Genomic DNA, 27,785 nt, shown 5'->3' on the forward strand with positions numbered 1-27,785 from the left:
GTACGAGAACCATCAAACTGTACTAGACTGCAGTCATAATGACCTTCAAAGATAATTCGTTCATCACAAGGCCTGCCTGTGTCCTTCAGCTCTGTTCAAGGTCAACAGCAGTTCACAAGAAGCGAACTATTATACTTAAAGCGAATGGAACCCGTCATTTGCCAGGAACCTTATTACGACAATCTACAGCAATTACAGTCTAAACTGAAGAATGGTTCAATTTTTTGTTTAGTTTTTTTCTTTTTTTAAATCTATTTGTTTTGGATCCCTGTTTCCCATTCTGGCAACAGCCTGGGTCATATTCAAATTTATAACAGGTCAAACACTAGTACTCCACTTGTCCATGAGACTAAAGAAAAGACACAATAAATATTTCATACGTTTATTTAAATGTGAATCAAAGTAATGTCAATTACATTTTTTACATATTAGATAACGAGGTCCTAGATCTATAAAAAATATCACAGATATACTATATCATACAGCCTCACAATATGTAAGTCGTATGTAAAACATTATAGATTATTTTACTACATGTATACACTTTGTATTCTCTTTCAGGGTGTTTCTGTAAAACATTTGTATTTCATCTGCCAAAATGAAATAACACTTCTCAGCAAACCCAATGTTTTTTTAAATAACCACAGGGACAGCAGAATCTGTCAAAACGTCACAGAAACCACTGCTTATCTTTCCCAAGCATCCTCGTTTTGGACGGAAATTCCTAATTTCCACCCTCAGTTATAACTTCTTATTTCAGCAGAGTCACCTACATATTAAATTGGGATAATGAGACTAATTGAAGGAAATATAGTGATCTTTATACCAAATTATCAATGAAATATTACACAACACATAGAAGGACAAAGTGCAAGGATGGTAGAGTCATATAAGATCACCTATAAATTAATAATTAGTAATACTTATATTTCCACGTGTCTGAATCTTTGGGGGCATGAGGGTGTCAGCCAATGGATTTAGGTACATGAGCCTAATCCTGATCTCCTACCATACAAACACTTCCTTAATGAGATAAAACTGTTTTACAGGTCCTGGTGATTCACTGTTTACTGATAGACTTGCAGCATCAGCACGACATGCATCAATGTCTGAGCCACTATATCGGCCAGTCTGTTTAAGGGTAATTATAACCTACTCCAATAACGGATAGGAGATTCATGTCCTGAGTCTGGTTACTATCTACTCCAGTGACGGTGAGGAGATTCATGTCCCCAGTCTGGTCACAGCTTCTGTAATAGCCATTATCTCTAACAGGTTAGTATCCCCTACTCAGCTAAAATAAGGCAATACATGTATGTTACACTAGAGTGGCACCAAAACAACCACAAGTTAGTGGTGTCAGGCACCTGGCTATTCTGACAGTAGTAATACACCAGTCAGACTCCCTGTGTAGTCAGGCACCTGGTCATTCTGACAGTGATATGGCAGCTGACTCCCTGATTAGTCAAACACTTAGCTATTCTGACAGTAATATGACACCAGACAGACTCTCTATCTAGTCAGACACCTGGCCATTCTGACAGTAGTATGACACCAGACATACTCTCTATCTCGTTAGACACCTGGCCATTCTGACAGTGATATGGCAGCAGACTCCCTAATAAGTCAAACACTTAGCTATTCTGACAGTAATATGACACCTGACAGACTCCCTGTGTAGTCAGACACCTTTACTATTCTGACAATAATCTGATGTCAACCTGGCAGACTCCTTGTGTAGTCAGACACCTGATCAGTCTGACAATGATATGACAACAGACAGACTCACAGCTGTGTAGTCAGACACCTGGCTGTTCTGAAAGTGATATGACAGCAGACAGACTCTCCATCTAATCAGACACCTAGCCATTCTGACATTGATATAATATTATACAGACTCTATATCTAGTCAGACACCTTTACTATTCTGACAATAATCTGATGTCAACCTGGCAGACTCCTTGTGTAGTCAGACACCTGGCCATTCTGACAGTAATATGACACCAGACTGACTTCCTGTGTAGTCAAACACCTGGCTGTTCTGACAGTAATATGACATCAGACAGACTCCCTGTGTAGTCAGACACCTGACCATTCTGACAGGGATATGACACCAGACTGACTCCCTGTGTAGTCAAACACCTGGCTTCTCTGACAGTAATATGACACCTGACAGACTCCCATTGTAGTCAGACACCTGGCTGTTCTGACAGTGCCATGACACCAGAAAGACTCCCTGTGTAGTCAGACACCTGGCTGATCTGACAGTAATATGACACCTGACAGACTGTTGAATCAGACACCTGGCTGACCTGACAGTAATATGACACCAGACAGATTCCCTGTGTAGTCAGACACATGGCTGTTCTGACAGTAATATGACACCAGACAGACTCCATGTATAGTCAGACACCTGGCTGTTCTGACAGTAATATGACACCTGACAGACTCCCTGTGTAGTCAAACACCTGGCTTCTCTGACAGTAATATGACACCTGACAGACTCTCAGTGTACTCAAACACCTGGCTTCTCTGACAGTAATATGACACCTGACAGACTCGCAGTGTACGCAAACACCTGGGTTCTCTGACAGTAATATGACACCTGACAGACTCCCTGTGTAGTCAAACACCTGGCTTCTCTGACAGTAATATGACATCTGACAGACTGTTGAGTCAGACACCTGGCCATTCTGACAAGGATGTGACACCAGACTGACTCCCTGTGTTGTCAAACACCTGGCTGCTCTGACAGTAATATGACACCTGACAGATTGTTTGGTCAGACACCTGGCTGATCTGACAGTAATATGACACCTCACAGACTGTTGAGTCAGACACAGAACTTCTAAGACTTTAATGGGATTCCAGAATCTCTTTCAAACTGACTTAGCATAACTGAAATTGTTACATGTATTAAATGTTGGAACTAAAGACCAAAGAGAAGTCCTTCAGTATAATTTGCATAGAATTCAATCACAGCGTATTAAGAAGCTTAATTGCTCTAAGCAATTCTATCTGGAGGGGCTGATATTTGTTCTGTATTGTTCTGATATTCCTGTGAAGAATAATACACACTAACAGTGTTCTCCTGAAAGAAAGACTATCTCTCCATCTCGGCATCCACCATTCTCAGAGCTTCTTTGAAGGTAAGTCTTTTTCTTCTGTTCTTGCGTATATACTACAAAAACAAAATGATCAATTGATAATAATAAAATGATCAAACAATTATAAACATATAAATAAAAAGATATTTTAACAAGAGGCCCAGAGGGCCTGTATCGCTCACCTGGATACCAAAGCAATTATGGCAAAATATTCTCCGAATGAGATCAAGGGAATATGCCAGACCCCAAGGCAAATCCTTGTCGCATATCTGTATTAGATTCTTCATGCCCAGCAATTTTATGTATGGTTATGGGGTGGGGATCTCAACTGTTTCCAAGCTTTGACTCAGAAACTAGGTCCCTAGGGTTGTGGCCAGACCCCAGGATCAATTATAATATCGTGACTGCATTTGTCTCTTTTTGCCCAGGATTTGAATATATATAGTTTTGGGGTGGGGATCTCAACCATTTCAAAGTTATGACCCAGGGGTTAAGTCTGCAAGGGTGGGGCAGACCCTGGGGTCAATTCTAATATCATGACTGCATTCCTCTTTTTATGCCCAACAATTGTATATTTAGTTTTAGGGTGGGGATCTAAACCATTTCGAAGTTATGACCCAGGGGTTAAGTCTCCAAGGGTGGGGCAGTCCCCAAGGCCATCCTGGAAGCATATGTGCAATCATCTCTTTATACTCAGCAATTGCATATACCGTTATAGGGTGGGGCCCTCAACTGTTTCCAAGCTGTGACTAACAAGTTAGGTCCCTAGGGGTTTGGTCAGACCCCAGGGTCTATTCTGATATCATGACTGCATTCGTCTTTTTATGCCCAGCATTTGTATATATAGTTTTGGGGGTGGGGATCTCAACAGTTTTAAAGTTATGGCCCAGGGACTTTGTCTCCAAGGGTGGGGCCAGACCCTATAGCCATCCTGGAAGCAAATGTGCATTCTTCTCTTTAACTCAGCAATTGTATACCATGGTTATATGGTGGGGCTCTCAACCATTGCCAAGTAATACACTTAGGGGGCAGCTCCATCATTTGTACAATTTTGAATCCCTGACTTCTAGGGATGCTTCCAGTCAAATATGGTTGATATCGACTTCTTAGTTCCAGAGAAGAGGTCGCTTAAAGCAATATAGCCAAATTGACTCCTTTTGGCCCCGCCCCTCAGCCCCCTGGGGGGTCAGCCCAACCATTTGTACAATTTTGAATCTCCACTACCTAGGGATGCTTCCAGTCAAATTTAGTTGAATTCCAATCAGTGGTTTAGAAGAAGAAGTTGTTTAAAGAAATTGTTGACGGACGGACGACGGACGCAACGGTATGGCATAAGCTCACCTTGGTCCTTCAGACCAGGTGAGCTTATAATTGAGAAAAAAAAAGTCCAGTAGAAAAAAATTACATGTAACCAGCTAACCCAATTCTGATTAAGTGGCTTACATTGAGGATACTATTTAAACAAAGTGTTGCTATTTGAAAGTACATTAATTTATATTTACCAAACTAAACAGGCTTTCAGAGCTAGACATTATCGCTTGAAATTTTACACTTATGCGGAATCAGAGATAATCTGCAGAGACAGATGTGTTGATACACATTTCTGATGCTGGGCCCAAATAAAAGACAGATATATACCTATAGACATGTACTTGTTGCAGACATGTAATGATTATAGACATGCCATTGTTATAAACCTGTACTATTTATAAACATGTAGCAGTACAAAATATCAATCCGTATTCTGATGTAAGCCTGACGGATTGATGATCCGCTATAACGGGACACATCAGATAGGATATCATAACCTACCAGTGTAGGTTTATGGCCACATACACAAAATTACAATGCTACTATCATATGAGAACTAATAACATGGAAACCGTTAATATCCTTTTACGATGATGCCTTGTAAATGAAATTAATTACCCACAATAACTCATGATATTAATTTAAACCAGACAGCCATATTAAAATTGAATACATAGTGCTTGAAATTAATCATTTTGTGATGTTACCTTAATTAGTTTACAAGAACTGTACAGATGACATACGAGCGATGTCTGAACCAATCAATCTGTTGTACCTGTATGGCGTACAGGTACATGCTCTATATGTTGTGTAACATGTCAGCAGAACATATCTATTTGGTATCTTTAATTTGAAAACTGAATATAGAAATACCCTTCACAAAAGCTGCTCATGATGTCAAATGAAGACTACTCATGTTCACATGTGGGAAGTACATCCAAATGGAATGGTTCCTTTATAATGAAAATTCTTCATTTCTTTAATCTCATTTCATTTACAGGAGGCCAAGAGGGCCTGTAGCGCTCACAAGGATATTTAAGCAATCATGGCAAAAGATTCTAAATGAAAGTAATATGGCAAATAAGATGTTAGGGATAGGGCCCGTCCCCCAGGCCAATCCTGCCCCTTTGGTATCCTCTAGTGTTGAGTAAATCAAACTGACCTTTCTGGTATCCTCCAGCGTTGTGTAGGTGTGGCGTTGGTCTACACTAGACATCATACACTGGTACATATATCTCTGTGATTTGAGGAAGTCCCTGGTCAGCTCCAGCTGTTGTCGTAACATGTCATGCAGGGCTATCATACTTGGACTGTATGCTGTCATTGCTGCAAATAACCAAAACAGCCAATTACAAATAAGATGAATATCTTTTCAGTCCATGTTTCCGAAATCCCTTTTCAATTGCAACATAATGTCAGAAACCTGAAAAAAGAATCTTAATTCTCTTAACAATGGATTATAGCCTTTGACCTTTTAACCCCTAGATTTTCAAATATGTTAGTTAAGAAACACTGCTTTTAAGAAATAGTGACCTTGATTAGTAACTTCAGTTACACTAAAAATTTATGCAAGTTTCCACGTGCACTACCTACCATGAATGGAGTTGTAATTCCAAAATTAAAGTTAGTGAAAGATCACTGTTTTCATACACGCTACTTACTTTCTAGTGTTTCTGGGCTGACCACATGTGTAGCTATAGGGGTGGGGTCAACAAAGCCCATCCCCAGGGCTGGCCCAGGCATGGCCATACCAGAGTAGCGGGAATCCCAGGAGAATGTCAGACCAGGCTCAGCCGTTTGTACCTCCACACTCTTCATCTTCACGTGTCCCGTCTTAGGCTTCCTTTTTTCAGCTGTATAACTAGAAAAACGACAGAGTAAAAACGGGGATATAATGGACCCTTCTGCATCTTGGGATGTTTTTAACGTACATATATCAGAAATCGATGAATTTAAAAGGAATCCAAAGCAAATAAAATCAAAACAATTCCACAAGGAAATCATTGCAACATATCAGACTGCCACTCCATGTATCAATAATAATTTCATACAAGTTTATCAAAAAATGAGGTATAGCTGTCAAAGTAATTTTATATATGTGGATTATTGACTTACAATTCAAATGCAGATAAACTACATTCTCTAGATTGATAAAAAAATAAATCTCTTTTTGTAAAAGAAACATGTTTTTAATCAATAAAGCCTAATCATATATATAAGCAAAGTTATTCTGAAATTTCATTTTCTTTTATAGTAATTGTCTTAAATATTGACATTTTCCCATATAAGGAAATTGTTTCAAAATTTTGGTTGTGATAATATCTTACCAACATATGAAGAATCTGAAAGGATATTATTCCTGAATTGTTTTTTAATTTTTTTTTATGCATGTAGTAGATAATGTATAAAAACACACCTATATGATGCTGATTGGTCTGTATAGCTGTCACTGATTGTCATCTCAGATGGTGGCCCTGCCGAAGTTCTTGAAATGGTGGCTATAGAGTCTGTGTCACTATTAAATTCTTCTGTATAGTCGTCTGCAGTGCCTTCACTACTGTATCGTGTCCGAATCTCAGAACCTGACTTTAATCGGTGGGATTTTGAACTCATACCAATCCTTTCAGAAATACTTGGTTCAAAGTCCTCAGAATATGAGTCTTTTCGCTGAGTGCTGTAGTCCCTAGTTTTAATCTCGGAGACAATTTCTATCTCTGACTCTGGTTCTGGCTTAGTTCTTTGGCCAAAGACAAATGGTTCATCTTTCTCTGTACGAATCTCAGACTGAGAAGATTCTGTCCGAATCTCTGATGCTTCACTTATATCACGAACCTCAGAAATATCCCCTACCCCCAACAACTCTTCTACCGTGTGAAGTCCAAATGAACTAAATAGATCATTTTTCTTTTCTTTCTTGGGTTTCTTTTCTAATTCTTTTCTTGGTTTACTGGCAGTTTTCATAGTCTCCCTTGACCTTCTTTCTACTGGAGATTTGGCTGATTTCTTCTGAACAGGAGATTTGGTTGTCTTTCGTGATTTTGTTTCAAACACTACCGGCTCAAAAGAATTGGCATCCATGAGATTGACTGGAAACAGACAGATTAGATGAATATCAAAGGACAATTGATGACATAACACGAATTATTATTTTTTCTTATACAACGTACATTGCTAATAAGAATAATACATACCATAATATATTTTAAATAAGATATAAAAATATATAAAACCAATTTGAAGAACAAACCAGTATTCTTAAACAGGGTGTTATTTCAAAAGAATTTGCAAAATATGTACATATTCAAACTTGCAATCATCCAAATTTCCACTGTGTTCTCCATTTACTGCCAATGTACCGGTAAGCGTTAATAGATAAAATAGACAGAAATTTCTTAAGAAATTCGAAAAATCGACACATAGCCAAAGATCTTTAGTTGCAAGGTCTCCACAAAGTCACAAGCATTGTATTATATGTAACCACGTGATGTGCATGTGTTTAACTCAGTGTTGTGCTCCAGATACAATAAGTTCAGAAGTGATAAAGACACTAAAACTATGCCTGTATGTACCATAATCTTAATATGTTTACTTCTAAGCAGGTTTTCTTCACATCAACAAGACGAAGCTGTCAGCAGTTCGAGATACAAATGAAGTTTTAAAACAGTACAATACCATTGATATTAGTTAACAGTACAATACCATTAATATTAGTTAACAGTACAGTATTGATATTAGTTAACAGTATAATTCCATTGATATTAGTTAACAGTACAATACCACTGATATTAGTTAACAGTACAATACCATTGATATTAGTTAAAAGTGTAATACCATTGATATTAGTTTACAGTACAATACCATTGATATTAGTTAACAGTACAATACCATTGATCTTAGTTAACAGTACAATACAATTAATATTAGTTAACAGTACAGTATTGATATTAGTTAACAGTATAATACCATTGATATTAGTTTACAGTACAATTCCATTGATTTAAGTTAACAGGATAATACCATTGATATTAGTTTACAGTACAATACCATTGCTATTAGTTAACAGTACAATACCATTGATATTAGTTAACAGTACAATACCATTGATATAAATTAACAGTACAATACCATTGATATTAGTTAACAGTACAATACCATTGATATTAGTTAAAAGTACAATACCATTGATATTAGTTAACAGTACAATACCATTGATTTAAGTTAACAGTATAATACCATTGATATTAGTTAAAAGTTACAGCATGAAAACATTGTACATGTAGTTCGGTAGATAACTATTTAATTGATGACATATGAAATGATGGGCAAGTGTAATTAGCCATAAGTTTTTTATACATGCAAGACCATCCTGGTTGTATGCAATCGGTGACCCAATTGTACATCTTGTATATCGGGATACACACTTTCAAGCCACTGATATTTACTTGTCAGTGTCTAAACCCCAAATACACATGATCACACAATCAAACTTAAAAACTGTTCCTCAACATGTTAGATTAGACGGCGCTGGGCGGCTCCTGTGTATTCTTTTGGGGAAAATCCTAGTCTCAACAAGGCAATATTTTTATATCTAAACACACGACACCACTTTCAATCACCGACAACCACATTGATCAAATTCTCCAGAGACTTCATTTCACAAAAACATGCATTTCACATTAATCATCCAGACAATTCCAGACCCTTATAACCTGAACCATTGGCTGTTAATGACATTGGCATCATTGATTTTCTGGGAGATTTAACACAATGTTGAAGCACAGAGGATTCTTTCTCTTAATTGTTCAATGTACTGTGGGTAAACAAATTATCTACAATACACATGTATATATATACAACAACCTAACAGGAAGTATACAGATATCTTACATTTAAATCCATCTTCTGAACTGATACTTTGTGCGTCACTCTCGTCTCTCTCCTCTATAACCTCACTTTGGAGGGAGTCCGAAAGTGCAGAATCATCAGATGACCTTGACCTTCGGAACACCGGGGATGGTGACCTCCTGTGGAATTTTGGGGAGGGCGACCTGCGTTGGTTCTGTGGCGATGGAGTTCTTCGGATAGCCGTGGGAGGTTTGGCATCTGGGGAGGGAGTCCTCCTGGGAGGAGGTGATGGAACTCGGGTCTTCAGTTTATCATTGGACTGTTAAAATTTATTTTATCTTTGATCATATCATGATTGCTATAGAGAAAATTGTTGCAAAATAACCCCATAAAAGCACATTTTAAGAATTCATGAACATATTTGATTTTATTTAAAAGATTATTCATGGGAATTGGGAAGTTTTTCTCTCCTCAGCACATTTATAAGGTGGGCCAGGATTGAAGGGTACTAGGTTCCCTCCTTGTGCAAAAACAGGCCCTCATAAGAGGCATTTTTTTCTATTCTTTCATTCATAATTTCGTTTGCATTTGCGTTTTCTTTATACTGAAAAAGATGTTTGATTTTGATCACTTTTAACGTAGAGAAGAAAACAAGTTAATTAACTGAATTTGTTCCAAAATTTCCAAAACCATATGTAAAACAGTGGAGGAGCCCTGTCTGTCAGTATCCACCCCATTTTGTCTTTCACGTCATAGTTTATGTATATGGCAGAACGTGAACACCCGAACTGGATGCAAGGTATCATTATTTATAGAGGAAATACTAATATTTCCAATAAATAGTATGCAACGTTTATCTTGACATCAGGATGTGGACCCTGAGGCTTGTTTGAAGTATACAATCCTAACTGGATTCCCATCGGGTGATGAAGTCACTGGATTGATGACACAGATTTTCTAATAGTGGTAACAGTTACCATCACCTTAACTGATGCACAATGGAGAAACGTTACCAACGTTACACTTGTATAAAACTTTATCAATATCTCTTTGAAAATGAAATGACCAGAACAACTGCCAATATATTTTGGTAAAACAGTAACAGTGACTATGACCTCAGAATTCTTAAATACAAACTTGTTCAAGATATTAAAATATTTTACACTCACACAGCGTTTATATGAAGTTTCACCAAGATTTGGAGACAAATTAAAGTTGGCATGGTATACAGGGTAGATATATATATGTATGAATGTAATGACCTGTATGTAAATTTGATGAAAGACATGAACTACCTCTGCATTGGTCCTTAATGAATAGGACCTAAATATGTTGCATAGGATAAAAATACATAAAAAATGGTAGAATTAAAAATGCCAACTTTGCTTACCTTGATCCTTTTCATATATTCCCTAATTTTACCATCCTCCGAGGAGTCAGCGTCAAGCCCAGTGATAAACTCGGCCAAACTCTCCTCTTCAGACGATAACACAACATCTGTGGAATATCTTTGAGAACTCTTCAGCAGAAATGGAGATGCTAAAAAGTATCATCAATTTCAGATTTATAAGTCTGTGTGTGCAATTATTTTAATAATTTTAACAAACCATTTTATTTGTGACAGGAATTAACTTAAATTGTAACAGACTAACAGGCTATACATACATATCACCCAAAGCATTAATGAAATTAAAGCTATTCATTCTCAGATTATGACAGAAAAAAAAACCCCAATAAAAATGATAAATGGCTTACGATATCTTGGCTTACCATATCTAATATACATCAAAAAACTTCTTAATAACACAAACTTTTTCAGAATTGAGGATAAGGTATCAAGAAGTCTGGGTATCTCATATTTGAAAAGAAATGTGTTGGCTAAAATCAAATTACATATATGTGTTTGAGTTAGGTTGGTTATTCATCTAGTCACAGGACTTTGAGTAAACAAGATTTTAGCTGTTTCACAATATGTGAGGTACAATACATAAATAATAAAATATTTGACATTACACAAACTGGATGAACTAAAAACAAAACAAGTGTCAACCTGACTTTCTCTGGCCTTCTCCTGCCTGCTTAGCTTTCGGAACAGGACTTTTCCTGCCACTAGGCTCTGGTTTTCTATGTGGTGCAGACTTTTCCTCTGCAGGAGCAGGTTGTTTCTTTTTCATGAATTTGCCACCATCTCTCCCTATTTTGACACTGTCAGAGGACACAGATCTAGGACTAGGGCTAAGGACCCTGTTGTTTTGTCTTTTACCGGGGGTAGGGTTGGATGCTCGTGGAGTAGTCAATGTACATGTGTCCTCACTGTCTGTCTCAAGAGTAAAAACATTTTTGGTGTTTGCAAAAGTTTGTCTTCCAGCAATCTTCTGAGTGAGAGCTGCAGCCTTGTCTAATGAGGAGGATTTCTGTGTCCCTGGTCTTGGCTGTCCGTACACGGGACCCTTTGCTTGTTGCTGTAGAGCCCCCCTGGAAGTGCCAGGGCGTGGTTGAGAAGAAACAGTTGGGATGGGACTAGCTGCGGATGTTTGTGGTTTCTTTAAAAACTTTGACTGAGGAGCTGGTGCAGTTTTTTGTCCAGTATTCTTTTTCAGAAATTTGCTTCCGACAGTGGGAACATTTTTTTTATGTTGGGTAGATGAATTTGTATCCAACTCACTAGAAATGGATATATCACCTATGTCTTCAAAATTTACTGATTTCTTATGTTGTGCTGTCTTCTGTGAAAGACTCTTGATATAGGCCTGTAAAATACGGTAAAACAGACAATATCAGATGTGGTTATTGAGTACAGTCATGGATGATCTATTTCGGAGAAAGACCATTAAAATAATTTTAAAAGAAAGATAGATCTATACATTAACAAATAATTCATTTGGAAAGACAATACTTATATACAGTATAAGTATACATGTGTATTAAGAATTAAATTATATAAGATTATGAACCGATTTCATAAAAACTGCTTTAAAATCATTAAAATTCATATGTCATCTTGACCAGTCATTCAACAGTATAAAACTACATTGTATTTGATCTTACCTCAAGATCATCCTCTTCTGTTGGTTTCTTGATTATGTCTCCCTTCAGTTGTGATGAAACCTTCTGTAGCAAAGCATTGGACCTCTTCATTGTCAAAATAAGATGGAACAACAAACACCCGGCAGGAGGAGAAATCTGGCAGAAATGTAATACAAATTCATAGAGATACAAATAGCCACACTTCAAACTGTAACATCCACAAAAACCATTTTTTTGTTCTCACACAATTTGCTGAGTAAATTGATTAATGTGTAGCTAACCCTATCAAGGATATTCTACTTGATGTAATACACCAATTGATCATGATTTTTATTGAAAAGACCAGCATTATCACGGATAGTGATGCGAAACTATAGCAGTAAAAAATAAAAAATATTAGTTTACTTAATATAACCTAGTATAGCCTGGGCAACTGAAGGGGGGGTCTGTACTTTGCACATTACACTTGCAATGTCAGCATACTTCCCTGGTTGTGTCACAGTGATACTGTCAGTCTTGCTTGGAAACAGGTTAAACCCAGATACTGTGTGCAATGAAACAATCTGTGTTCCCTATGAATTATAGATTTGGGGGTATACCTGATTGATAGATTTTCAAAATTTGGTATCCTCAGGTTCTTATTTGTAAGCTGCGGGAACTGTACATGTAGCTTGTAGGCCCATTTTTTTTTTACTGATAATAAAAAAAACAATTGGGCCTAGAAGCAACTTAGTTGTTACATACAAATAATGTAAATCAGTCTTTTGAAAAAAAAATAGGGGTGCTGAGTAGTGGCAGCAAAAAACACCCCAAAAGACCCACAAAACACACAAAAACACCAAAAAAACACACAAAAACATGAAATATGTACAGATATTTTTATGTCTACTTCCTGGCATTATGTAACATAATGATGTTTCCCGTTAATTGAATAGTTATAGCGACGCGAGTAATATTAACTATACGTATTTGAGTTACTTCCCCTGCAACAAGTTTACCTCCGACGTGGAGGAATGCAAATTCTGCACCTGTTGCTATGGCTTGCCTAACAAATCGCTGGTCCATTCTGTCTGTCCTCAAAAAAATCCAAAGTTTCAGCATTATTGGTTAAAGTTTCTTGAATGCAAAGTCAAAGCATATGTCATGGCACCTCTTCGGGAAAAGAAAGTCAATGCTCTTTGGACCAACAACAATTCGGAGTCAATTAATAACAGATTGAAACAGGTTGCCAATTTCAAACAGCATAAATTACCTCAGCTAGTTGAAAAAATGGCCTTAGTGTCTCAAATGCAGATACTTGATTTAAGACGGGCATTACATGGAACTGGCAACTTTAGGCTAGAAGGCAAAACTACATCATTTGAGGTGGACCAGGAAATTTGGAATAAAAAAACACAGAAAGAAAAAGACGCATATTTTAGAACCTTTTTGGCCAAAAGAAAGAATATTACCCGCGAAAGCAAATTTACTAAGGCTTCAGACACTGACTTTGTGTGCCCAAAACCGAAGCAAAACTGTGGCAAAAAGCCATGTCAAAGGAAAAGACAAAAATCTGAAAGATCGAGAACAGTAAAAAAAAAACAATAGGCCAGTTCCATGAGTATTGGGTCACAAGTATCTACTGTACAGGGACTTTTGTGTTACGTACATCGTCTTCATTTCCTTCCCCATTTCTCTTATGCTACATATTTATAGATTATTGTATTGGTGAATCACAACATGATCCGCTATCTCTTCAGATATTGCTTTTCGCAAATTGACATGTTGTGTCATTCATTAGAGTAACAATGGTATTTGTATAAACATTAGGAAAAACGGTTCTAGTACGTATATAAACAACTCGCAACTTACCTGTTGGTGAGAAACGAAAACAAACAAGAGGCCCAAGAGGGCCTGTATCGCTCACCTGAATATTTAAGCAGTCATAGCAAAATATTCTCATTAAATATTATATTGCACTAAAAATATTTCCCTCGCAAACTTTGTTGGCTCCATCTGTTGAAACTACCAGCAAAATATTATTATAAGATTCTATGCTTTTTGATTCTTCTTCAGAAGTTGCTTGACATATTTTTCCCTGTGATCTTGTAAGTAGGTCAATGTCATTTTCCTTCTCAAATTGGTTAGCTCTATTCCAAAAAGCTACCAGCCAAATCTTATGAATCCATTCCTTTTAGTTCTCAAGAACAAATCCATTAAAATGTTGTTGACCTCTGTGACCTCTAAAGTAGGTTGAGGTCATTTTCATTTGCAAACTTTGGTGAGCTCTATCCCGGGAAGTCACCAGCCAAATATTATAATTTTATGCCTTTTAATTCTTCAGAAGAAGCTGTTTGAACTGTTTGACATATTTGAACGCTGTGACCTTGAAAGTAGGTCAAGGTCATTTTCATTCGCAAACTTTGTTTGGCTCTTTCCCAGGAAGCCACCTGCCAAATATTAAGATTTTATAACTACCAGTTCTTCAGAAGAAGTCGTTTAAAGTGTTTGACATATCTGCCTCATGTGACCTTAAAAGAAGGTCAAGGTCATTTTCATTCTCAAACTTTGTTCGGCTCTTTCCTAGGAAGCTACAAGCCAAATATAGAGATTATATACCTTTCAGTTCTTCAGAAGAAGTCGTTTGAAGTGTCTGACACATTTGACTCCTGTGACCTTGAAAGAAGGTCAAGGTCATTTTCATTCTCAAACTTTGTCGGGCTCTATCCAAGGAAGCCATCAATCAAAAATAAAGATTCTATACCTTTCAGTTCTTCAGAAGAAGTCATTTGAAGCTTTTGACATATATGACCCCTGTGACCTTGAAAGTAGGTCAAACTAGTTTTCATTCTCAAACTTTGTTGGGCTCTATCCTGGGAACTCACCAGCCAAATATAAAGATTCTATACCTTTCAGTTCTTCAGAAGAAGTCGTTTGAAGTGTTTGACACATTTGACCCCTGTGACCTTGAAAGTAGATCAAGGTCATTTTCGTTCTCAAACTTTGTAGGGCTCCTTCAGAAGAAGCTGTTTAAAGAAAAGTTGACGGACGAGGACGGACGTACGACGGATGCCGCACCATGACATAAGCTCACTTGCCCTTCGGGCAGGTGAGCTAAAAATAGATCGTCTTTCTTATGAAGAAGGATGGAGGAGTCTAGAGAATTCCGAGTGACTTCGGTAACTTCTAATATACGAAAAGATTCCGGGTGAAAACGAGTGAAATTGACGAAATCCGGGTCAAAATCGTAACCCGGCGGGTGAAGTTATAAAAGCGGGTGAAAGGCTAAACTCCCGGGTGTAACCCGACGAAATCGGCTCACTTGGCAGGTATGATTAGTTTAATTCTATTTAATGTCATAAATTCTTCATCCCCCATTTTCCTTAGGTTATTTTATAGTGTTGTTTAAATTCAAAGTATTTAGGATATATGTTTTTTCCATTATTTACGTGGAAGATATCTCTTGGGATATTTATCTTTCCATTATTCATGTATAAGTAAACTAGATCCGCTTATATGTTTTATTTTTTTCATTTTATATTATACTTGTTGATTTCGTTTATTTGTATCATAACGTTTTCAATACACACTTCCATATAAAATTGTTTTATTACATCAACTGATTGTTCAAAATTGTGACAACTTGTTTAAATAATATTTATTTCAACAATTCTTTTATGACAATTTTATGTTTTATGTACTGCAAATGTATTTTCACAAATTTTAACAAACTTATTTTCATCGTTGTATTTGTAATCTATGTATATATATGTGTTAAAATATGATTATCAAAATAAATGGTTATGATCAAATAATCTGACTGTGAGTCTTGATGTGTTTAACAATGCTGTCATCTGTAACATCGCGATGCAAGGGAGGTAACACATATACCATACTCTCGTAATTTCGAATTGAAGGAATTGACAGTTGATGCCGAAAAACAGGTTACTACATTATAATATTAACTGAATATTATTTAAGTGTCGTCTGTGTTTTTTTGTGGTCTTATCGGTGTTTTTTGGGTGTTTTGGTGTGTTTTTTGGGTCTTTTGGGGTGTTTTTGGGTAAATCGTGCCACCCCTGAGTAGTGTGCTTCCACCAGGGATCGAAACAGTGACCCATAGCTATAGCTTCCCAATCTGCCATTCTACCAATTGAGTAGCATGAAGCTTTAAGGCGACTGTAATCCTTTGTATGAATGTAAATTATAATCCTTTGTATGAATGTAAATTATAATCCTTCGTATGAATGTAAATTAGAACCTAGCTGTCACATACTGAAGAAACATTGTTTTATTCAAAATTGTGCTTAATAGCCAAATCCACAATCCACACCAAACACATTGTCAACAATTGTGACGACATCACAAGGATAATGACATCACAAACACTCAAGCATGTCATACTCCTTACTCATAGTAAAATCTCCCATCTCAGAAGAGAAGTTAATTGATATAGACATATATATACAGTAGCTGAACTTACACTAAATGTATATGTACAGAGCAAAAGTAATAAACAGTAGAATTACTGTTATAATAAGTGATTAAATGACAATACACATCAACTTCAAGCACTTATGGTAGAAGGCCATGTACCCAGGGTTTCCCTATAGAAACAAAATCAGTTTTTATTACACAAATATCTGTTATTTCGCCCTTGATTAGTTGTCACAATAAGGGTTGCAACAACAACCCTTAGTGTAACAAGACACAAATACCTCTTTTGTGTAATGATAGCTGTGATAACGTAGCTTTTTGACGACGAGACCTTTTTAATATATTGCGTCGGGGCAGAGGAGGCAGGGTATTAATATTAGTACTAGTGTAACGATTGTTACATCGAGGAATTTTGTTAGAGTATACATAAACGCCTGGGGTTGCCACACAGAGTTTATGTGCACCAGTGGCGGATCCAGAGACATATCTAGGGTGTTTCCAAATTTCCAGGGGGATTTCCTGAAGCCCATAAACCCCTTTGGATCCTCCACTGCGCACGCCAGCATTTGCGTCTTGGTCACATATACGTCACATGAATCACTAAACGAGATATATTATCCAGCAGAGACTGCACGTAAATTGAATCTAGGCATCACAAACATTTAAACATGATCAGAACATGTCTGGACACCGTAGCATTGTGCTAGGACAATGAGTTTCACCTAGTGCAATGGTTTTACCTGTTGTCAAATAAATATGGTTGACATATTTATATCTTCAGAATATTTCCGTGTGGTATTATTTTCCCCTCAATCTTCATTGACGATTGAAGTTAGAGAACTCGCACAATAATATTCTCGCTGCTCTGGGACCGCCATTTGTAAACAAATCATTGTCGCTTTTGCGTTTTAGTATATGCGTCTAACAGACGCTTGAATTGCTTTGACATCTAATGTAAAAAAATCGATGCCGAAATAATAATTGGGATCTGTGTCAGTCTTATTTCGAATATAGTGACCTGAGCATTTGTTACAGCTATATTTGGACCCACAAAACGGGTAAAAATAAGCTATAACAAATTCAGGTCCCTGTGCCTCTCTCTCTCTCTCTGTTATATGCCATCTTGGTAATTTGTAGTACATATATATATATCGTAGGGAAAGGGCTTAATATAAGTTGTAAAACTTGTGCCCAACTCCCATTGTATATAAATTACAATAAAATAAGTTTAAAACAAAAAAGAAGGAAAGGTGATCGACGGCTAGGCTTAGCAGTGATTTTCTAAAACTTATTTTCCCCACCAAATATTGTTTATCCATTATTAGTTGTATGTACATTAACATTGCACATACGTTCATTATTTTTTTAATTCCAAACATTATATGCTTCATAATCACATCGACAACAAAATAAAACACTTAATAAATCACATTCACACACGTAGAATTTGGATACTTTATGGGATGAAGAAAATAACGAAACTCGTTAATTTGCTCAAATTTAAAGTGTAACATCTAATCAATAGGGAATCATATTGCTTTTTTTTGTGAGTGCTTACTTTTTAACAACGAAAGACGCACCCTGCTCCAAAATTTGAATGCCTTGCATGTTGATTTTAGTTTGCAACTACTCAAGTTTTGTTTGGAAATACTCAACTCTAGGTTGAAATCAATACAACATTTTTTAGACATGAGCATCATTACATCAAATCCAGCAATAGGTTTTGACAACTATAATTATTTTCCTCAATTTATTTATGTGTGTACGTTGTGATATGTGTTTATGAAATTGCATTTCATTATTTTGCCTGATTTCTTTGTTACATGTACATTGATTGTGTTCATTATGAAATTACTCTACCAGGCTGCATGTCATGAAAGGGCATGTTTCCAGTAATGTTAATTCTCCATAGGAGCCTGCCCCCGTATAATTTTTTATCTAGCTCAACTACTGTTTTTTTCTTTTCCGAAGAATAATTTTACACCTTTCCGACACCCAGATTTCATAATTTCAGTGAAAATGTATTTTTATAAAGTTGTCAATTTCAGCATCAAAGACATACGTTCGTAAATAAAAGAAGGTTATCTCGAAATTGTAATTCGCAACATAGTATAAATTTCTTTTGATAAATATTTCCAAAACATCGTGTTTATTCATAAAACAAAAAAAAAAATATTCTCGGATGAAAATGCACTTGCAGAGACACAATTATGAAGAAAAATGCCATAAAATTGCAATTTTCTCCCGTTATATAGTTTTGGATGCAAATTTCCATCAGAAAATCGGATAGAGCTTTACTTGTTTCATATGTGTACCAAAAATCAGCTAATTCCATGTGGTGGAACGTTCTCATATCGCCGCCTGAATGTGGTTGTAAATTGAAAGAAAAGGGGAAATGAGTAACAACCTTGTCTGAAACCCTATTATATAGCTTATTATATACAAACTTTTATATTGAATATCAGAGCGGATATTTTCATGACAGTTTTATGATGTGTAACGACTAAATAAACAGTATCGATATAAAGATTTACACTGAGGACACCCTGATACATGAATACTGTTCTATCTCAAGTTGTCCTCTTCTGAATTTTCTGATCGTGTGGCCTTGTACATTTATCCGTATCTTCTTGTCTTTGTCTATACGTTTACGGAATCATTGACTCGACGCTAGCTATTCTTGTCTCACTTTCCTTGTTTTATTGTCCCATCTCCAAAGCGTTGTGGCTCTGTCAGGGTTGGGACCCTGACTTGTCTCACTTTCTTTGTGCCTGCCGACCACGCCACATCGAATAGATAGATTATCCATATGAAATACTTTATTTTGTTCTAAGTAATCAATCAATTCTGCGCTTCTTGGAGGTATTGAATGTGATTTATTATATTGTCTTGTTATTTTGTGTAATTAGTTGTTCGTTATTTATCACACATTTTCGCATAATTGTACCAAACTACTAAGTATTAGCTGTTTACAGCAATCATCGGTGGCTTGCTATTTTGTTACTTTATCGACGCTTCATAAACCAATCGTTATTGTTTCAAGATGGAGGGTAAATGTGTTGGAGAAGGGTGTCAAGTATACTTCAAGAAACGTAGTGGCAATAAGAACAGAAGTGCACGCAATGTAAATAGTCCACAATATAAATGGCTCCTAGATACGCTGGTGCAACAAGGATTGATGTCAGCAAAGGAACAAGCACTTATTTGCCAGAAGTGCTACATGAAGTATCTTCGGAACAAAAATCAGCCTGAACCTGAACCCGAGCAGAACCAGGAAATAGAGGAAGAAGACGACTCCCCGTCCCATATCCTGCCGTTGCTGACCCTTCATGATCTTTTGAATGGATCATCTTCACACAAAAAATGCTGTCTCTGTCTTGTTACCTTTGCAAGAAATGGAACAAAATCATCAGTCTTACCAAAACGTGCAAGACATCACCTGATCTATTCACACAAACTGTGGTGTCCCACCTCATCCCGCGTCTGCTCCATTCACCTTATTGGTAACGACTTAGATCCGTCTACAGAGGTTGTCCTTGATGGTAGAGGTTCCTTGGAATCTCAGTTACCATCAAAATCGTCCGAAATCATTAATGACCTCCTAGAGGTGTCGCACGTCCTTTCACAGAACCAGTCTGCGTTTACAATAAGCTTTTCTTCTCTTGATGACTCGGCATGCATGGCCTGGACAGGTTGGTCCAAAGATCAGTTCCTCGAAATCCACTCGCACTGTTCCCCATATCTTTCATCTGGTATATATACCAAGACTACACACGATGCTCTATTACTGTTCTGGGTAAAACTGAAAACCGACATTTCCTGGAGTCAGTGTTCTTCTCTTTTTGGAATTTCCAAGTCAAGTGTGTCCAAAACTTTCCACTCCATAGTACAGGCATTAGACACATCGATAGTCCCACAATTTCTAGGTCCGGATCACTTGACAAGAGAACAGTTGCTCGGGCACAATACTGTCTTTTCAGAAGCATTTTTTGGAGATAAAGCCACTGCCATATTAGATGGCACCTATATTTATATCCAGAAAAGCTCCGACCACAAGCTCCAGAGAATGTCCTACTGTGGCCAGAAGAAGAGAAACTATCTCAAATTCATGAGCATCGCCTTACCAGATGGCTACATTCTGGACACAGTAGGACCATTCACTGGCAGCGAAAATGATGCTACAATTACAAAAAAAGTCATGGACAAGCTAGTTACTTGGCTACAACCAGACGACAACGTTGTCGTTGACCGAGGTTTTAGAGATGTCCTACCAGTTCTCGAAGCCTCTGGCCTCAATGCTAGCATGCCGTCATACCTGAAACCCGGTCAAAGTCAACATTCTGACGTCCAAGCAAATCTTGACAGAACTATCACCAAATCGAGGTGGATTGTGGAATCCTATCATGGTCGTCTGAAACACTGGACGTTCTTCCGAACGCAATTGGTGTCTAACAGCTTTATCAATGTCATCGAGGCTTTGCTTCGAACCGTCACAGCCTGTCTGAATGGTATTAGAGGACCGATCTACCAGAGATCTCCAGAGAGAGATGCCAAAGATAGGCTAATGGCTGAACGTATGAAGGACCGTTTGACAACACCGAATGGTTTAGCTCAGAGAGTCAAGACAGATCCGGATCTATCTAGACGGGCAAGGTCCGAGTTTGTCAAGATGGATGCATCTTCCGTACTGTTTCCCCGTCTCGATCTTGATTACTTGAGAACCATTACGTGTGGAACGTATCAGATATCTCTGGCTCCTGGTTACATCGCCGAACATTTAAGTGATGACGGAGACTATGAGGTGTGGCTTTACCAGCACTCCCCAGACCTTCTCCGATGTCAAATACATTCTCGACACAAAAGCCAAACGAAATATAACGTTTGGATACGGTTCACCGTTTCACCCGATGTTGAGGCCCCAATAAAGGACTACTACTGCCAGTGCCCAGTTGGAGAGAGAACGATGGGAATGTGTGCGCACATCTCCAGTATCTTGTACTACCTTGGGTATTACAGGACGCTGGAAAACCCTCGACCATTACAACCACAGGTAAAGAAATTCCGACAAAACTTGAAATAGTTTTCCATGCGGCAACGGAGTGCATATGTCGAAAGTATGTTTGGGGCTCGATATGAAAGATCCCCGTTACCATGTGACTAACCAAACTTATAAATATAGGTATTATACAATCGCCCGTAGCTATGAACACTCCCGTAAATGCGAAAACCAACCAAAATCATAAGGAACACGTTTTGTTTGTTGTTCTGTCTATTTGTCAGCCAATGTCTTCAACCACGGGGACTTGTGAAGTAGCCATCTTGGATTTTTTTTATGAAAAAGTGTTTCTCTCACTTTTTTTCATATCTGTGTACATATTCTCAACATACCGAGCAAATACTCTCGTTTTTTTGTTAATTATCTAAAGAAAGTCGAAAATCGGCAATTCAACCATAGGCTAATTCAACCCAACATTTGAAAATGTTCCACCACTTACATTTTGATGATTTTTCCTCTCATCAATAGCATATTACGTACTGTTTAATAGGATAAAAATTGGTTTGCATCCAACGCCCATAAAAGGGTGTATTCTCTAAAAAACACAGTTTTTGTGTCTAAAATGTTATCATCGAAAATGGCATTTTTGAGATTGTTTCTTCCATAAAACAGCCAAATGGCGCGATGGAAACATGATTTTTTGTCACAATCATGCCATGAATGTATTCTTTACGGTGACCATCATTTGATTAGATTTTCATTAATATTTTACATAACATGCACATTTTATCAACACTTAGACAGCTTCTGAAAGGTACAACTTTGAGGAGCCATAAAAAACAAACCAAGTGACCTAAATCTTTATACTTTATAGATTTGTGACCACAACGGCATGGGCAATGCACCACCAACAGGAAATTTGAATCAGAGAAGGGGCCGTTTTGGAAACAGGCCCTTTGTATAATTCATAATTTATTCAAATACAGATGATTTTCATAGTTTACATGATTTCTTTTCGAGGTAACACCCCACCCTTCCTTCTCCACCGTATCCGTCTCCCGTTCCCAAAAAAACCACATATGTACATTATTTTTTACCATATGTATTGAGGAGAGGACTGTATTAAGTTGAAATAACTTGTTGTCCAATCCATTTGTATATTTGTACAATAATTAAAATATGTTTAAACTTAATCTAAGTCCGTGTGTCTTATAATGAATATGAAAAAATAAACATAAAGCAAAACCAACTACAGTTGAACTTGATTCAGTTGTCAAAATGTTGGATCGGGATCTTTATATTTAAGAGAGAAAAAAAGAGAGAAAAAATATGGCTTCAATTCATTTTGAAGCTTAAGATATATATTAATTATATTAATTTATATAGACGCAACGTAAGATGTTGACGCACAATAGTGTAACACACTTTTGACGTCATTTCGTTTCATCTTTCATATGGTCACGATTTGAATATGACAAGTGAAGCCGAGTTTGACAATGATCGCGTTGAATGTGAAGGTAAAGGTTAAAAAAGTCATAGAAAATGTGATAAAATAACTCTATCCGCATTAGTATCATTTTTGATACCTGAATGTTAACCATGATATGTTCGTTATAAAGCATAGATTGATTAAGTTATGGCTAGATCTAGTAATATCCAATTTTTCCAAATATTTTTGCTTCAATTTCTAGAAACCTTCTGCAAATCGTTTGAAAACACAGGCAAATGACATGATTTAATCATCTAGAATTTATCTGTCGAATAAACATATATTTTGTACAACGGAAAACATTACACAAATAATAGATATGGGTTTCCTATATTTCTTACAATTTTCTTAAGTGATTTCGACTTTGATGCATCATACAATTAAAAAAAAAATTGTTGTGTGCTTTCAATAATATACTTTCGGAATGTGCCTATATTTACTCTGAAATTCTTATTTGATTAAACGCGCAACCAGATTATGTTACACATTACATTGGGAAAATGACCAAGTTCGACGTTATATCAGAGGTTATTCACTATATACTCTCAATTTCTGTTACAGGAAATAGTCAGGAAGATGGAATTGTTCTGAACAAGATGGTATATAATTACATATATATTTGATCCATATTTAGATTTTATATAACGCTAATGTAGCGGGATCCGCGAGTTTTCGTTTGTGCGTCATCATATGACGTTACGTCATAACGTTTAGCTGCTTCTTTAAAGACAATTGATAAAAATACACAACATTTCCATTGAAAGCACTGTTTAATTTACAATATTACGCAGAGAGTGTAAAAAATTACTTAGAGGTGCTTTATACTATATGTGCCTGTTAATTATATAATTAATTCTAGTGTAACAAAAAGCATATGATAATATAGGTGTACATAAGTCATATTCCAAATTCATGATGGCAATACAGCTTATTGATTATACATTCTTGCATACTAGACCGAGATATCCGCATTTCCGGCGGTGCTGGAAAATTCTATCTGACCCACGGGTCTAGATCGCTTACACGCGCAGACATGTGGGGGAATTATGGCGACCTTTCGGGGTCACGCTATTGTCCGTGACGTCATTTTATGACGTTTTGGGGTCAGTCAGGGTCATTGAGGTTACTAACAATTGCCATCCGGGCTTCATATGCAAATGAGAAATGTGCGGACAGTTTACGATTTTAATAAAAGAGCAGCTGTTTTTACGGGTTTTAGGTAATAACAAGAAATAGAATCCATCCCTGATGTGTGGAAAGGATAAGGTTATTCAAACCCTCGGGATAAAATAATGCTCAATAACCTTGAATAACCTTATCCATACCTCACATCAGGGATGGATTCTATTAATACATACGTTATACAATAGTCAAGTCATACTCTTTAAGTACATGATTTCAAAGACAAGAGTAGCGATCTAATATCAAAGTGTTTACATTGTATTGGTCCGTTAGATTTAGAATCCAATCAGCGTCGAAGTCACAAAAGTTAGAAAAAATGGCAGGCTCTGTTCAGATTTTCGATCGTCAGCCTGATCAGCTTGAAAACTGGACTCGAGTGTCCGACATGATAATGCAAGGTCATGAACTATCATACAAACACTGTACCAACATTGAATAGCGGACATGTCGTGTAGCGTGTCATCCCGTGGACAGCACAGTGTCCGACCAACTGAAATTCGACCATTTTTCGATGTTTCATGAAGCCTACTGAAAATAATACTGCATGATATATGGCAAATCATACATCAAATTAAAGAAAAACATTTTCTTGTCGATCTGGACTGCTCCCGGCGTCACATTATGAACGGGTAACCATATATGTGTTCCGGGCCTCTACAGACGGCGAATTAGTGGACATGCATCAGATATACATGTAACACAGTGCAGATACAATGTATATACCAATGAAAATCAAAACAAGAGGTGAAGAACAACGAAAAAAGTATCTTTGTAATGATAAACTGCCGAATGCATAAATATTCCTGATCTGGTAGTAATTGGAATTTTCAAAAGCGATTTACAGTTTCTCCGTGTTCGGAAAGCTTGTGTTTGCTGGATTTTTTGGAGAAAAAAAAAATCTGTTTTTTCCTGATTAAGCTTTGTATAGCGGCATTCTTTCAGGCATTGACGTCTATTCGACAAGCTTGCAACCTCTCTGGGTGTAGTGTCCTAATTGTCTTGTAGGTTGATAGCCTCGTAGTTTTGTATGTCATCAGCGCAACAATGCTAGTGAATGGCTTTGACGCCCGACATAAAGGCAATGATGTCGTGGTCCGAACATCAATCCCGGAAGATTACCGAAATATTGGATTTTGTGATATGAGGTAGTAGATCATATGGCAACACACTGTCGTCGATCACTGCAATAGGACTTGTACTGGACCCAGGAGAGTGCATCACCAGCTACTTCGTGAGAATACTCACGTTTGAAAAGTATACCATGGTTAATAACTTCAATAAGCCTGATCACAGACTATGCAAGGCACTGCAAGATCACAATGACTAACGGTAGAATATTTCCCCCTTGAATGTTACCTGATTTACAGTTTAACATATTATACCTCATCTTTACAACAGCGTGTCTGATTGGATGATACGGGAAACATGACGGGGGCATAACACATCATATTGCCCTCACACACTCAAATTTTCTCCGTCATATTTCCCTTATATACGGAGCTTCTGTAGAAAAACATACAAGAGTTAAAACATCATGTTGCCCTCACCCGCTCAAATCCCCCCGATCACATTTCCCTTATTCGGAACCTTTCTAGAATAATCAACCACACTTTAGTTCCGAGTGACAGAAACAGACGACAATAATGGTGCGTCAACCTTCAAGTTCAAGTTCAAGTACTTTATTACCTTGGGTCGTTTGACCCATCGGTTTCAAAAGTAAGATATATTTACAATATCTACAGACAATACAATACAATACATGCAATACATACAATACAATACCAGCAATGTACAAAAGTATGGAGAGTGTAACAAATTAAGTTAATTGGTTTCTTCTTACATTTGCCGCTTTTATATATTTGGCCAAGTTGTCAAGTTCTTTTGTGTTATTTACATTAATTAGATTTATCATTTTAAACATGCTTGGTTTTTTTACATAGTACTTTTTCAAAAATTTAACACGCAAATCCGATTAACATGGACATTTCAACATAAAATGAAACTCATCTTCAACGTCATTTAAATTACATACAGTACACACTCTAAGACTACGCTCAATATTTTGATATCTACCTTTTTCTATATTTAGATTATGAGCAGATAACCTAATTTTTGTAATCTCTTTCAAATATTCTCTAGATAATGGTTTTCTTAAGTAACACTGTAAATCAAACTGGTTATAAAGATATGTATAGATATATCCCTTTGAAGATGATCTTACGTTTTCTTTGCATTCTTATCAATAAGTCTTTCTCTAATAACATTATAACACATATCATCATTTATTTCTGTTTCCCATATGTAACCAAGGCCAATTCTAAATAAATCATTTTTTATGTTTAAAACCCATTTATCCTTATTCTCTAACATATCTTTATAACATGCTTGCAAAATACAATTACTAGTCCTTTTTAACTTAATCCAATATTTAATCATTCTTAACTTTCTTACCAATGACAATGGATACCTCCCAAGTTCTAAATAAACCATAACATTACAAGTATTTTTTCTTACGCCAAGCAGTCGTTTACAAAACAAAGTATGATTTTTTTCAATATCTGGGGCTTTATGAAAGCCCCATATTTCAGAACCGTAGCTTAGAGTGCTATTTACATACGTATCAACAACTGATCATTGAGTTTCAATATTAAAATATTTTTTCCGACATACATTCATAACTGAAAACAAAGCCTTTCTTCCCTGATCTGCAATTTTTTGTTGTGTTTTTCTAAATGTTCCATTGTAATTTAGTAAGATTCCTAGGTAGTTAAATTCAGTTACAATTTCTAGCTGACGACCATTGTATTTCCAACATTCATTATTTCTCAAAATACCCCCATTTCGGAAAACAAGAAATTTTGTTTTATCCGTATTGACTGTTAGATCCCATTTTTTTGTGTACGATTCTAAAGAGTTTAACATATCTTGCAGACCCTCTGGCGTTTCGGAAAAAATCACCATATCGTCTGCGTACATCAAAAGGGACAAATTCAGTGTTTGAATTTCTATCGACTGACAGTTGTCAATTAAAAATTGCATTTCGCAATCATTAACATATAATGTAAACAATAATGGCGATACAATTTCACCTTGAAACAATCCATTTTCACAATTGAAATAATTGGATAATGAACCATTATGCTAAACACAACATTTAACACTACTATACAATGACCTTATTAGCTTTAATAATCTCCCATCAATGCCTTCTTTTATCAATTTGAACCACAAGTTTTGTCTATTGACGAAATCAAACGCCTTTGTATAATCAATAAAGCAACAGTATAATCTTTTTTTTACGTTTTAGAGTGCGGTTAATCAAAGATTGTAAAGCAAATATGGCGTCAATAGTAGACAAGCTTTTCTTAAAGCCAAACTGCGCATCCGTTATTTTACTATATTTTTGGTCAAA

General features: G+C 36.7%; 1 protein-coding gene across 2 annotated transcripts; it reads right to left on the bottom strand.

Annotated features, from left to right (window-relative positions):
- Window positions 1-397: 397 nt before the first annotated feature.
- Window positions 398-17,591, bottom strand: LOC110443691 (uncharacterized protein C19orf44-like). 2 transcript variants are annotated; one of them, XR_002462140.1, is made up of 10 exons: window positions 17,447-17,591; window positions 12,312-12,446; window positions 11,314-12,013; window positions 10,654-10,802; window positions 9,306-9,582; window positions 6,835-7,504; window positions 6,080-6,279; window positions 5,581-5,744; window positions 2,740-3,181; window positions 398-2,142 (listed from the first exon to the last, which is right to left on the bottom strand). XR_002462140.1 is itself a non-coding variant. In XM_021488067.1 (9 exons), the coding sequence occupies exons 2-9, from the start codon at window positions 12,399-12,401 to the stop codon at window positions 3,104-3,106; spliced, it is 2,328 nt and encodes a 775-aa protein (XP_021343742.1). In that variant the 5' UTR covers window positions 12,402-12,446; window positions 17,447-17,591; the 3' UTR covers window positions 2,556-3,103. The 2 variants fall into 2 exon arrangements, 1 of the variants encoding a protein (XP_021343742.1); XM_021488067.1 differs by lacking the exon at window positions 398-2,142 and having other exon boundaries at window positions 2,556-3,181.
- Between the last annotated feature and the right edge of the window lie 10,194 nt (window positions 17,592-27,785).

This window comes from Mizuhopecten yessoensis, unplaced genomic scaffold, assembly GCF_002113885.1.
Source record: "Mizuhopecten yessoensis strain PY_sf001 unplaced genomic scaffold, ASM211388v2 scaffold716357, whole genome shotgun sequence".
In the NCBI taxonomy this organism is placed as follows: domain Eukaryota; kingdom Metazoa; phylum Mollusca; class Bivalvia; order Pectinida; family Pectinidae; genus Mizuhopecten; species Mizuhopecten yessoensis.